This window comes from Diceros bicornis, chromosome 22, assembly GCF_020826845.1.
Source record: "Diceros bicornis minor isolate mBicDic1 chromosome 22, mDicBic1.mat.cur, whole genome shotgun sequence".
In the NCBI taxonomy this organism is placed as follows: domain Eukaryota; kingdom Metazoa; phylum Chordata; class Mammalia; order Perissodactyla; family Rhinocerotidae; genus Diceros; species Diceros bicornis.
This window is the reverse complement of record NC_080761.1, coordinates 48316275-48331690: the sequence shown is the minus strand read 5'-3', so window position 1 is coordinate 48331690 and position 15416 is coordinate 48316275. Positions and strand designations below refer to the sequence as shown.

The 15416-nt window shown below is 34.5% G+C and overlaps 1 protein-coding gene across 2 annotated transcripts in view; it reads right to left on the bottom strand.

Annotated features, from left to right (window-relative positions):
- Positions 1-15416, bottom strand: part of IFT74 (intraflagellar transport 74) — a 70994-nt gene that overhangs the window by 53780 nt on the left and 1798 nt on the right. For both annotated transcript variants that reach the window (XM_058565920.1, XM_058565919.1), the window contains exons 2-8: positions 13341-13475; positions 9412-9547; positions 7530-7578; positions 5100-5198; positions 4878-4938; positions 2665-2724; positions 1392-1453 (exon numbers count right to left, since the gene is read on the bottom strand). In XM_058565920.1, coding sequence (XP_058421903.1) covers positions 1392-1453; positions 2665-2724; positions 4878-4938; positions 5100-5198; positions 7530-7578; positions 9412-9547; positions 13341-13460 — 587 coding nt within the window. In that variant the 5' untranslated portion in view covers positions 13461-13475. The remainder of the gene's footprint in view (positions 1-1391; positions 1454-2664; positions 2725-4877; positions 4939-5099; positions 5199-7529; positions 7579-9411; positions 9548-13340; positions 13476-15416) is intronic.

Here is a 15416-nt window from a genome sequence, read left to right as displayed (position 1 = left end):
CATAATAAACCAGAAAGTCATACCACACTAAATGGTGGTACTAAAAGAGAAGAGAATGAAAACATAATTATTTTACACCTGCCTTCTCAAGGTATGGCATTTCCTGCTCCCTTTGAACGTGTAGAGTCAAGGCAGATCCTTGCGTTATTGAGATTTGCCATCTGATAAACACATGAAATAACTTTATCCTCCTGCCGCATATAAAAGTAAACTTCTGCTTAAAACGGTCAGGAGAACCTATTTTACTCAGCCTCAGTTACAAACCACGGATATTAAGTTTTGAAACCGCTGACTTTTTCAGGACAAACTACCATATTTTAAAAACTTTTCCCTTAATCAAATGAACCAAATAGACCTAAAAACTTATGACACTCTTAAACTTATAATCTGGGAGTTATCCTTTTGGATGAAATATCTAAAAAATATATAGACATAATATTTATAAATCTGACCTGGGTATTGTATAACTTTGTAGATAAACGATGAAATAAATGAGGACCTAAATGTTCTAAACTCTATAATGTCTTCAAAGGGCTATAGCTTATTATTTCTTATTCTTTAAGTACCTAAGAGAATATTTTATATAAAGGAAATGATAAATATTTGCTAAAGAGTTTAAAACCAGTACAACAACAAAAGGAAAGTTTTCAAGTAAGAGCTTGGTCACCATGAATATAGAATTTTCTCTGTAAAGGGGAAGAGACTTCTAGTATTTATAATTTTTTTTCTTCCTGAGGAAGATTTGCCCTGAATAATACGTTGTTTATAAGATACCCAGTCCACGGTATTTTGTTACAGCAACCCGAACAGATTAAGACAACTACATCAAACCTACTTAATATCTTTGTAGGCCTTACTGTCACTACCATAGTTACCTTATTACGGAAGTCAAAGTTACTTGGTATTTGGTCTTTAACCAAGTTATATATAAAGATGCAGATATAATCTACACCATAGATTATTATCAATTAATTATTTTCAATTAATAATTGAATAATGTAAATAGCCCACTGACTAATAATGTGCCTTTATTAGACTGGGGCTTAAGTCTCATAATTTAAGCTGGTTAAAAAGCCAGGTTAAAATTATAAGTGGTAGAGATGAAGATGTCCTTACTCATCTTATATTTTTAACTCCTAGAAGTAGAAATTTTATTTATCTAATCTATGCAGTAATTTTATTTGTACAGGATTTGGGTACTTAATGGAAAATGAAGATAACAGATGTATAAACAATAAAATTCATATGGCAAATACTCAACTTTTTTAAATAAAAAAATGCAAAAGGAAAAACAATTAAGAAAATCTGTAAAAAAATAAATGACTCAAAAGTTAAACTACCTAATACAGCTCATTTATAAATCTGTTCGATTTCTAAATGGATGTACTTACGCTTGTCTTTCAGTAAATATGATATCCATACTTTGGGTTTCTCGATCATTTTGAGCTTTAAGCTAAATAAAGAGTTAACACAGAAGTTAGTGATAAAAAATTACCATTAAACCAAACTATTTCTTTAAAGGTTATTTTGGTTATGAACTAACTGAGAGATTATTATCATAATACTCATGCCACATGCAAAGTTTAAAAAAAATACCATATTCGTTTCATTTAACAAACCACAACACCAGATACAAAGAAACAGTCTTTTTTCACAGGTATTGTAGTCTCACACCAAAAATATTCATTGTTCTTCAGTGATCTGTCAAATAATCCAATGTAAACTTAATTTATGTAGACAGAATTTCAAGAATTTTTTGGGTGTTCAATAGTTGATTAGTAATATGTTGAATTTAGACCCAGTACAAGTTTTATTCTTAAATCATTCAGGACTTTACCTGAGTACTCCTAGTTGACTCTACCTGTGCAAATTCAGCCTAGAATTGGAACCTATCCCAAATAACTGACAAAACACATGAAGAAGTTTTCCTTTTTACATTTGGCATTAAAAATACAGTTTTTAATTGGGAATTCTCTTGTGTTCTAAAGCTAAGAATCATTTCACTAAATTATGCTTTTAGAACCCCAAGTTAGAAAAGAGTCATTTTATAAATTCTATGTTATATATAATAGTCTTTGATTGTGTAAATAAATTATAAGCTACATAAGTTCTAAACTGTATGTTATTTTCTTCCAAATGTTTATAATCAAAATAAGCTAGGTACTATCAATTTAATGTTTTCTACCAAATAATCTAAGAACGCTGAACACAAATTCTCAGTTATCAATCAAAAGTAGTATTATGTCTGGCATCATATGATACCTATTCATTTTTCTCCCTTTCTTATAAAACTCAGTAAAGGTGCCATAGCATCTCCATTGAGTACTCAGTTCCATTTGTGCAAATATTAAACCAGAAGTACTGCAAACTAGTTTAGATACAAGGAAATGTAGATAGGACTCCCTAACTAATGCCAAGTGCGAGACCAGTTCAAACACAGCCTTGTAGAAAGACATGAAAGCATCCACTTGGGAGATCCAATCAACATGAAGGAATTTAAAAAGAGCAACTAAGGGAACTCAACTATAACAGTGGTTTAGGATTAGAGTAATACCTAGCTCTAAGGTCCATAAGGTTTTATCAAACTTCTTCTAGATACAAATGCTTTGTTTTGGAGGATATGATCTATGCAGATCTATCGCTTATATTTATAAATGTTCTTACCATGTGGTAATCATTCATTACTTCTTCCATTTCAGTATTGGTATTAAGTTTATCCACCAACTAAAAACAAACAAACAAAATACATTCTATTAGTCTTTATAAATTTTCTCTATAATTCATAATATAGATATTTAATCTTACAAATAATGAGTAGTTATTTAAGTATGAATACTTCCAAGTATTTTATCTTCTAAGATAAAAACAAATATTGAGCTACCTGAGTAAGCATATACTATGCATTTGGCCAATCAATAAACTACACTTTTTGGGTGCAAAAGTGACTAGTAATAAACGACTTTTCCTGCAGACTGTACTTTGAAGAGCTTTGCCTGCTCTGAAAAGATTTCTGAGCTTATAAAGAAGGGTCTAGAGAGGACAAACGTTTGGGGAAGATCTCACTCTCTTTTTTTTTTTCAGAGAGGGTGTAAAATAGATTTACAAATTTACACCAGTGAAAATATAAAATGAGGGACCAGCCCCGTGGTGTAGTAGTTAAGTTTGGCGCGCTCTGCTTTGGCAGCCCGGGTTCAGTTCCCAGGCACGGACCTATACCACTCATTGGTGGCCATGCTGTGGCAGTGACCCACATACAAAACAGGAAGACTGGCAATGATGTTAGCTCAAGGCGAATCTTCCTCAAGCAAAAAGAGGAAGATTGGCAACAGATGTTAGCTCTGGGTGAATCTTATTCAGAAAAAAAAAAAAAAAGTAAAATGATTTTTTTCGACTTTTAGAAATTTAAAAAAAGAAAAAAACAGGTTAAGGCACAAACAGAACGCTAGCAAGCCTACTTCAAAAAGTTAGGCAATGATAGCAACAGTTAACATTTACCTTGTGCCAAACACTGTTCTGAGTCTGTTACACATACTACTTCACTTAATTTTGACAATTACTCTAAAAAGTAGACATTATTGTGCACATTTTGTAGATAAGGAAATTTAGCAAGTTGTGGAGCCAGAATCTAAACAGGAAGGCTACTAACAGCAAACTATTTGGGTGTAATTGATTCTAAAAGACTAAGCTTTGGTAATGTAATGTATATTAGCATAAATCACATTTTCACTTGTGATATGAATAACAGGTACTAAGAAGACCCAACATTTATTGAGATTTTACTATATGTTAGATACCTGACTAACTGCTTTCTCTGTATCAGGTGTTAAACCTATAAGCAGCATATTTTACACATTATTAATATTTTTATACTAAATAATTTACCTAAGGCATTCCAGCACAACTAAAAATCCCTTTCACCTAATGTCATTTCACATTTTATAAAAAACTATTTTTCTCATATTTAGTACAGGACATCATTTACTAAAAAAAAATTGCACTGACTATTAGGCCCTACAAAATGTTCGTTATGGATTATATAGACCAACACATATGAGAATTACAATATACTATAATCAGAAAAATTTTGTTTATAAGTACAATATAACAATACCAAGTAGGTACACCATAATTTACTTAACCATTATGGTAGAATGTTTCTTACTTTGCGTAACACTATTTTTTAATAGGAGAAATGAGATAAGTCTTTCTCTTTCATTAAGTCCAGACACTATTACTGCCTAAAGCACCCATGGAGTTAGAAAGGAGAAAAGGTTGACACTAGAAATTTTAATGGGGCCAAGATCACCCCAAAGATTGGGGCAGTTATTAACCTTGCCAAGGGATTATTTCTTCTGAAAGTCCACATTAGGAAGCATCCTTAGTGGAACTATGTTTATGCTACATACTGTTTTGACAGAAGGCAAACACTGTATTTTGAATGAAATATATGGATGGAGGTAGTCTTCATATTAAATAATTAAATTTTTAAAATTTCATGATCACAACCCTCCATAGAAAGGTAAAGTGTTTTTTTAAAGCAATCATGTTGTTAGTACTCAATATATTTTGACTACTTTTAAAATTATTTTAACATTGTAAGGGAAAAAAAAATGAGTGTGTTTCTGTTATTTGTAAGTAAATGCATTGTTCTTAAAAAGATTGGAAGAATACATATCAATCTGTTAGGCCAAAGTATTTTAGGGAAGGAAATGAGGGAGAAAGCACAGGGACACTTTAATCTCTACATTTCTATGGTTTCAATCTTTCACAATAACTACATATTCATGTATTATTTTGTATTTAAAATAATATATTTTTAAAGTGGTAAAAAGCAATGAAAATATTCAAAGGGAATTCTCTCAGAAAAGAGCAAATACCATGTTGTAGTCTGCTAGTTGTCCTTGAAACTCTTTGATTTCAACAGCTAAAGTCTCAGCTCTGCAAATATAAAATAAATACATTCATAAATACATAAACAGACGAACATTACAAACATTATGTATAACTACAAATTCAGTATTAAACTCCTGAAACATATTACACTAAATGTTACTCACAATAAAAAAAATCTTGCACATTTTAACTGCAAAATTACTCACCTCTTTTCATATGACAAATATACTGAATTCTCTTGGTTGTACATTTCTATTTCTTTTTGAAGTTTATTAATTTCTGTTGTAAGTTCACTTATTTTACTTCTAAATGAAAAGAAATAAGACAGTCAGCAATACTTCTAATTCAGAAGAGTCTTCTTAGTCAAACAAAACAAACTTTTCATAAATGTGTAACAGTAATATAGTTTTGTAAAATTTCACTAAAAAAAGAAAAACAATTTACATGGCTTATTTGATTAAGAATGAGGTATCCCAGCTGATAAGAAACTGACATAGATTTCTCTATAATCATTAAGAAAGATGAAATAGGACCAGAATGGAAACCTAGTCAAACTGGTACAATCTATAGACAGAAGTAGATGACTAATTGTCACCCTCACATCTCCTGCTACCCTCTAGGGCAGGGTTTCTCAAGAGTGGCACTATTGACATTTTAGGTCATTGAATAATACTTTGGTGGGGGGGTGAGGGGGTGGTGGTGGTGGTGGCTTCATGCACTTTGTAGGATGTTTAACAGTATTCCTTATCAGGAAGCCAGTAGTACATCCCCCCAACACCAGCTGTGACAACCAAAAATGTGTCTAAAAATTGCCAAATGTTGGGGCCGGCCCGGTGGCGCAAGCGGTTAAGTGCGCGCGCTCCGCTGCGGCGGCCCGGGGTTCGCTGGTTCGGATCCCGGGCGCGCACCGACGCACTGCTTGGTAAGCCATGCTGTGGCGGCGTCCCATATAAAGTGGAGGAAGATGGGCACGGATGTTAGCCCAGGGCCGTCTTCCTCAGCAAAAAAAGAGGAGGATTGGCGGATGTTAGCTCAGGGCTGATCTCCTCACAAAAAAAAAAAAAAAAAAATTGCCAAATGTTCCCGGCAGGGGCGGGGCGGCAAAATTGCCACTAGATGAGAACTACTCTGGAGTCAAATAATTACACAAATAGCTAGAACTATTTTTTTCATGGAGAAGCACAAATCCTTGAGAAGAGAGGCAATACAATGATGAGAAATAGCTCTATTTCCTTTCCTTCCTTTGATTAAAAAGTAGCTGGATATCAAGAGATGCTACATGACTGATGGCCTCACTATCTCTCTTCCTATGTTAGCTTTGAGGACAGATGCGGAAAACCTACACTTCTCTTTATTGTCTTCTAGGAGTTGGAGAATCAAAAGGATCCAGGTAGGGGCCGGCCCGGTGGCGCAAGCGGTTAAGTGCGCGCGCTCCGCTGCGGCGGCCCGGGGTTCGCTGGTTCGGATCCCGGGCGCGCACCGACGCACTGCTTGGCAAGCCATGCTGTGGTGGCGTCCCATATAGAGTGGAGGAAGATGGGCACAGATGTTAGCCCAGGGCCGTCTTCCTCGGCAAAAAAAGAGGAGGATTGGCGGATGTTAGCACAGGGCTGATCTCCTCACAAAAAAAAAAAAAAAAAAAAAAAAAGGATCCAGGTAATTGAGAAACAAAAGAATCAAGAAGGACTAAGAAAGAAAACAGAGATTTTTAGGACATGAAAGAAGGATGGATTAAACGGAATGGAAGTAAGAGAAAAAGATACAGATGAGCCAAGAAAAAAATAAAGCAAAATGGGAAAATGGAGATAGGACAGTAGAACATCTAAGCAGAGAAAAAGGTAGGTAGAGAATGAGAAAAAAGTTCCTAATTTAGAGCTGCATATTCAGAGACACGTAACAAAGCTTATGAATTAAAATTAGGCCACATTTGTAGCATACATACTTATGTAAAGCTCTGCATTAATTAATATATCATAAATAAGTATACACATTTTCCCTTTCTTATTAGATGTAACTAGTGACATTTCAATGCTATCAATAATATATCTCAGAATAATTATTGAAAGAAGCATAAAAGATTATTCTTATCATTAGATGAAAAATAGTGAACTTGAAATATATAGCTCACATTCATGCTAATACATAAAATTTAAAATAGCCTAATTATATTATCACATCTATTTTTTTTTTTTTTTGGGGGGGAGAAAGATCAGCCCTGAGCTAACATCCGTGCTAATCCTCCTCTTTTTGCTGAGGAAGACTGGCTCTGAGCTAACATCTATTGCCAATCTTCCTCCTTTTTTTCCCCCAAAGCCCCAGTAGATAGTTGTACGTCATAGTTGCACATCCTTCTAGTTGCTGTATGTGGGACGCGGCCTCAGCATGGCCGGAGAAGCGGTGCGTCGGTGCGCACCGGGGATCCGAACCGGGCCGCCAGTAGCGGAGCGCGCGCACTTAACCGCTAAGCCACGGGGCTGGCCCTATTACATCTATTTTTAATACAGCCAAATTACCCAGAAATTATGTAAGAATACAAAATAATTCTTAGAAATCAACAGACACTTAATCATCTTAATAAATACCATAGTTAAAACTTCATGATCACGCATAGCAAACAACGTATTTATTTAACATACCGAAGAAGCCCAAGATAATAAGACTTGTCTAATATTTGCCTCTGGGGACCTAAAAAAAATTTTTGAAGTATTAGTGTTCAGTTTGAAAATGCCACCAAAATAGCAAATCCCAAGTACAACCAGAATTACACTCCACAATTCTCTGATAATCCTCATGAATGCCCCAATAAATCTTAATAATCAAGAAACATCACTGAAATGGAAAAGAGAACTAATATCTTAACATCATGACATAATGGAAGCTTGAAGTAAGACCACGAAGATGGGACTAGAGGTGGAGCTGTTAAGACAGTAGACTCTACAGGTCAGGTTGACTGCATGGAAAGTGAGTCTAAGGGAGTCTAGAACAGGGCTATCCAAGAGAACTTTCTGCAACAACGGAAATATTCTCTATCAGCACTGCCCAATAAAGTAGCTACATGAGATTATTAAGTACTTGAAAGGTAGCTGGTGCTACTGGGAAAGTGAATTTTTATTTTAACTAATTTAAATTTAAATAGCTACATGTAGCTATTGACTATCATAATGGACAGTGCAGATTTAGATTATGAACTTCTCAATGCAAGCAAGAGATTATAATTTTTCATAATTTGTCTTGAAGACTTTTTCAGAAAAACGATCTTAGATTTCAATAGGACTAAGAAAGTATTTCTAGTTTAAATGTCCCTAACCTTGAGAGAGATGAAGTGCCTGCTAGGTAAGAGAGGTAAGGCTAAGGAGTATTGACTGTGAGGTCTATGCTGAGAAGAGGGAGAGAATGTCTTATTAGAATGGGAAATGGAGCACTAGAGTAAGAAAGAACAAAAGTCACAGCAGATAGCAGTGCACAGTGGTAAGTATCAGAATTCTTTCATGTATGGCTTTGAAGTATATTGGTAGAAAATGACTATCTTAAATGATATTATTTCTGTTTTGAGGGGAAATTAATACAGCATAAATATTTGATGAATTCTCTATAGAATTTCAATATGTTTCTACCCTTAACGTTTTTTATTAAGTAAAACTAAACATATAAACATTTCTATGAATATATCTTTAAAGACTAAACAACTATATAATTTTGACTCATATTTTTCAGTGTTGATAATTATTAAGCAAGCATTTCTAAATAATCAATTGGTTTTTAATATTTAGTGAGCTAAGTGGTATTATAATACAAGTAAGAAAATTTAAGTCTCCTGAAAGGCATGACATACTGTATTATAAAAGGTAGTATGATATCTAATAATTAATTTTGAACCAGTGGAATATCTTCATCCCTAAGTCATTTGTCACAAATACAGAAAACAAAAAACTAACTATAAGACAGTTCACCATGCTTTGATTTATATATATATCACAGACCAATTTTTTGAATCATAACATATAGTATATTATGCCTTTCTAAACACATACAGAGAGGCATAATGAGAGATGTAGTATAAATCTATGTGTTAGCCTCATTTCCTTACTTAAGCATTACAGTGGAGCATGAATTATTAGGAAAAGTAACACTTCTTGACTCACTTCATATAAATACACAAATATCTTATTGTCATTTTGATACCGAAACAATGAGAAAGTATTTCAGAATATTTCTATATACTACTAGAAATCTAGTTTTCATTCCTGAGCTTTTATTCAAATTATTTCAAATTTCTTCAAGTTAGAGCAAAGCTCCATGTTCAGAAAAATAAAGATCAAAATAGCTCATACATGTATTTAACCCTCTAGTTCACAATGTATTTTTACATTCATGCTCTTATTTAACCCTCACAACAATTTTGTGCATCAAGGAATAAGAATTAAGTAAAACAATCTCTTTCACTCATAATTGTGATTTAGTAATATGCTACTGTAATACTTCTTATACAAAATATACTCATCTTCTTAAAATAGATACCTTTCATCCCAGTTTTCATTCCACTCAAACCTTGTTGTGTTACAGGACGGTCGGCAACTTTGATTTGAGAAGAGAGAACTCCTCCTGTCCCTATGGGACCACCACGAGAGCCTGGTCTTGCTGTTCCAGGTGGCATCTAAATGACAAACAAGATTTCAGTTTTAGTAAAGTAGAAAAACACTGTACCTCTACTGTTGTTAAGACTGCAAAGAGAATATTAAAAAAAATTAAAATTCTATATAATTTATAAAATATTCCTTATATTTTTACATGTCTGAAATATGAAATATTAAATAAAATTCCTTAACATTTACAAGTCTAAGAATATTAAATAATACACTTCTTTAAAATTTAAAATTCTAAGTGTAGACATTATTTATAATATCCCAAAACTGGAAACGAGCTAAATGTCCACATATTTGTCCTTATTTAACCATAGGAAATGGTTTTAAATAAGTTGTAGTATATAAAAAAAAATTTACAAAACAGTATTTATAATTCCATTTTTATAAAACAAAAAGTCTGGAGGATTATATAAAAAATTTGTAATAATAGTTATCTCTATATAATGATATTATAGTTCATTTTTATTTTGTCCTTTATATAATTTGGTGTTTTCAGCATTATTACAGTAAGTATATATTACCTTTAAAACCAGAAAAAAATAAATTTTCATTTTGCAAGAAAACTAGCTATAATTCCATTACTAGCTAGCCACGTAACTATTAAAGAGCTTACATCATTCAGCAAGCATTCATACTATTCCTCTACACGATTCTCTACTTCAGGTCTGCAAAATCCAATACAACATTGTACATCCTGAGCAAAGGACAAAAGACTCCTTTCTTGTCAGTTCATATACGTAGTATGTACAGGCATGCAAAGGTATAAAAGACAACCTGAAATTGTTCCAAGATATCCTTCTTTTGTTTATCTTCCTTTCCTCCCCACCCCTTCCCCCTGCCCCGGCCAAAGAGTAAAATAGTAGATTAAATGTATAGTAGAAATTTTAGATAGGGGTTGGATACAACCATTATCTTTCATTTTGATTGTTTTTCATTCTGTTAGCTGGAAGCCTCTAATCCTACTAGCTAACACAGTTCTTAAGTGATTCTGAGAATTACTTGGTAATTATTTTGAGTATGGGGGCCAGCAACAGTTAACACATTCCAGAGAACACATTGGACACAGGAACACTGTCAACTACCAATTCAAATGAAATGAGTTCAGGATTATCCTGAGTGATCTTTGGGACAGAATACTAAATCTCTCCCTGGGTAAACCTTCTGTTTACCTGTTTGGCTCTATGCAAGCATAATTATGACAGCTACTCAAATAACTATGTTAATTTTTTTAATTTACCAGATCAAAGTATAAATTAAAACTTCACACATTAAAAAGAATGAAGTAGGTATGTATTCACATGGAAATATATTTACAATATATTATTGAAAGTAAAGGACAAGAATGTATATAGTATTATCCTCATTTTGGAAAATACTAAAACCATACAATTATATATGCATGTGTGTTAGTGTTTGTAAACGGACAGAAAAAAGTCTAGAACCATACATGTCACACTGTTGACAATGGTTGTACCTGGGGTAGAAGGAGGGAACTCTGACACTTCTCCTTTGTTTGTATGTTTTACAATAAGCGTTACTATTTTAAAAAGTGCAAACATGAAATAGGTAAAGCACCTGGCAAATAGTAGGTGGCCAATAAATGTCAGATTCCCTTTACAAATATTTAATTAACAGGCACAAATTCTTACTAGAATAATAGAAGAAGATACCTTAGTTCAGTATCACATATATGAAGACTTTAGAAAAATCATTTCAGTATAAGTTGATAATGATGTTGACAATATTACCTGAAACTCTAGAAAAATCTGAAAATGTTAAGAAAATCTGACTTTAACAAAATTATTCCCTCCCAAAATTGCTGCTCTTCTTATGAATTAAACACAGGACCCAGCACTCTCTCTAGTTTTCAGCTGGCCTACTGTCTGAACTTGAGTACCTCATATGCACCTTACAAAGCAGTCAACACCGTCTGTTGTATCTGAGAAATTACTAAAAATATTTTGGTGTATTCATTTCTATGTACATATAAATGTAAATTTTTATGTTAAATTGACACCACGCTGCTTTTTTTCACTTAACATTGTATTATAAAGATGCATTATTTCCTCAAATATTCTTTGAAAATAATTTTTAATGGTTACCTAATAGCCTATTATAGGGACAGACATATCATAATTTAAGATTCACATGTTATAAGGTCATCTAGGTTTTCAAATTTTCACTATTATAATTATAATGAAAATGTAATAATTATCTTTATAGGATATTATTCAGCTTAGAATTATCAGTTTATTTATTTTTTTAAATTATTTATTTATTTATTTATTCCTCCAAAGCCCCAGTAGACAGTTGTATGTCATAGCTGCACATCCTTCTAGTTGCTGTATGTGGGACGCGGCCTCAGCATGGCCAGAGAAGCGGTGCGTTGGTGTGCACCCAGGATCCGAACCCGGGCCGCCAGCAGTGGAGTGCACACACTTAACCGCTAAGCCACGGGGCCGGCCCCAAGAATTATCAGTTTATAAAGTTTATCCAATATTTTCTATTGTGGTGTGTTTCTCTTATTGATTTACTGATTTATGACACTCTATCTTACATTAAGCTCTTAATATTTACTAGAGTTTGTTTCTAGGCTGCTGTGGCAACCAGAACACACAATAATTTTACTTATTATTTATGATATATTTTTATATGAGAGTATTGTACTTTTTATTTTTGCTTTTTTATTGTTCTAGATGAATTTTACAATACTTTTATAATGATATTCCCCCCACTTCCTCAAACAGAAATCTCATGGAATTTTGATTGGACATAGGGTTTATAGCCTTAACATATAAAGAGCTCTTACAAATTAGTAAGGTTTGCTTCTTCATTTTAAGATTCTGAACTCTATGTATAACATACACGTTACAAATATTTTTTACCAGTTTGCCATTTTTCTTTTAACTTTTTAACGGTGTTTCCAATATTTGTAAATTCAAATACATAAATATAAAAATACTTTCCTTTTAGGGGCTGGCCTGGTGGCGCAAGCAGTTAAGTGCGCAAACTCCGCTGCAGCGGCCCGGGATTCGCCGGCTCGGATCCCGGGCGCGCACCAACGCACCGCTTGGCAAGACATGCTGTGGTGGCGTCCCATACAAAGTGGAGGAAGATGGGCATGGATGTTAGCCCAGGGCCAGTCTTCCTCAGCAAAAAGAGGAGGACTGGCAGATGTTAGCTCAGGGCCGATCTTCCTCACAAAAAAAAAAAGAAAAAAAAATACTTTCCTTTTCAGGATTCAGTGTTTCTGTCATTTTTACAAAGGCCTAGCCCACACCAAATTTATACAAAATACTTGCCTATATTTTCTTCTAGTACACTTATGGTTTCATTTTTTTAAATATAAAGTTTCTAAAATATCTAGAATTCTGTGTGAGGGCGGGATCAATTTTTTTTTTTTTTAAACAAATGGTTTACCAGTTATTTGAATGCACTATAGAATATTCCATACTTTTCCAACTAATTTGAAATGCCACCTTAATCACTAATTAAATTCTTACACATGTCCGATTCTGTTTCTGGTCTATTCCATTTTAATAGATTCTGACACCTATACACTATATCACTTGAATTATTGTAGCTTTAAAATAAATTTGAATATCAGCATGAGCAGGCATCTTCTCTCAACAGTGTCTTTCAGACATTCTCCCACACTTATACTTCTAAATGTTTTCCAAAAAACAAACATATATAATAGTATGCTTACAGAATAAAGAAAGAATAATCTCTTGTTATAGACAAGCTTTCCAACTTCTACCAGTATACATGCACAAGAATTCAATAGATTTGTTTTAAACTTACTCCTGTTGCCACTCGACTGTTTCCTGATGGGGGTCGTATTCCAGAAGGAGGCCTTCCTGTCAACCCGATTCCACCTCGTGAAACAGGGCGAGCTGCTGAAGGTTTGTGATTACTGGCCATCGTTCACTTTAACCACTGTTTGGAAACAAAGAATAGTTCAATTCTCCTTTGTTATCTTCTATAGCAACACTAGTGACCCACAAACCTTTCCTTCAAACATTTAATCTATAATGACTTTTCTTGCAAATTGCCATTCCAGATACCACTACAAAGCTAAGCCTGCTTTAATTTTGTTCAAATTTGACATTACTGTTCCATTTAGAACCATGAAATCATCTATTACAACACGCCTTCCTCATTTCCCTATTACCTTATCAATGCAAGCCCCTCTAGTTAGTTATCTTTCTCTGCAGTGCTCTCACCTCATACTCTAGTTTTCTCTCTCCTGACATATCCAGCATCTTTCTTCTCTCCCAATCCTTTTTCTGTGCTTTCTGGTCCATGATTAACTCGCTTATATTCTCAATCCTGTTATCAAATACTTCCTTTTACTCTTCGCCTTAACAGAATCCAGGCTTCCCCAGAAAACACTTTCAGTAGTGAAGGCTGTTGTTTTAGCTTCCTATCCCACAATTCTAAAGCAAAGGAGTGCACGGCACTCTCCTTGCTCCCCAACGTCACTTTGAAAACATTATTCTTCCAAGTCCTTAAAAAAACAATGTCCTTAGCATTTTTTGGAAATTCTGGGTCATGGTCCATTAGTGGGTTGTGAAAACAATTTGGTAGGTTATGACCAATATGAAATTTTAAACATGAAATACAATAGAAAATATAAGAGAGTTCACTGCACATAGGAATGGCATTGTTTCATTAAATTTTTATTTCAGTTATATTTATAGAAATTTACACATATATGGGTACTTGTCTGTAATGTCCTATCATGGCTCACGTTCAAAAGAGTTTTAAAGATACTGATCGAGACAGAATACAGAGAAAAAGAGTGCCCAGGACTCTGGCCTGAGGAATGTCACTAAATATAGATTACACAAAAGAAGAGAAACTAGCAAAACAGACTGAAAATGAAGGCTCAGAAAGCAAACAGAAAAACCAGGAGTATGTGTCAGAGATGCCAAGAGAAGGCAGGAATGGTCAGCCACGCCATTTACTGCTGGGAATTCAAGTAAGATGAACACTGACATGTCCACTGGAACCCCCATCCAAGAAGCCATTTACTTTGGCGAGGGCAGCTTCAAGGACGCCTTTCCTTCTCCACACCAAACTACTTTTTCACTCTCCTTCATCTAGTCTACCTGCTAGTAATTCCTCAAGATACAATCCATAGCCTATTTTTCTTTTTGCTCTTTAAGCTCTTCTTCAGCCACTCAACGACACTCAGGGTTTTAACAATTAATAAGCAGATGACTCACAACTCCATATCTCCAGCCCTGACCTCTCACACTGGGTCTGAGGTATTTATATTCAAATAATTACTTGACATTTCCACTTGGATGTCCCATAGATATTTCAAAATAAATATACGTAAATGTAAACTCATTGTCATCTTCTGCAAATTTGCTCTCCCTCTTGGTACCACCTCTTAGTCACACAAGTCAGAAACTTAGTCCTTGATTTCTCCCTCCCTCTCATTTCCCATAGCTAATCACATAGTCCTACTGATTTTACTCCTAAGTCTTTAACATGTACCTTCCTCTCTATTCCTATAACACTGTTCAGGGCCTCAGGGACTCAAGTGGATTATTGTACTGGCCTCCTAACTTGTCCCCTTGCCTAGCACACATCTTGCCTGTTATGCTCCCCAGGAATGCTTCCACCACCAGTCCATAACCACCCCCACCTTCCTCAATTTGAGTTTACAGGCCTGTCCTATACGCTACTATGCATCCGGGGCATCTCTCTCTCCCAGTGCCCATCATACCAACTGCAAAGATCTGCTTCAGTATTTCTCTCCCTTGAGGGCAAGAGCTGGATCTCATCCATCATCACATACCCAGCATCTACCTCAGTGCCAGGCAAACTTGCTGTTCTCTTTTGTGGCTTCTGAATTTCCTCCCACAT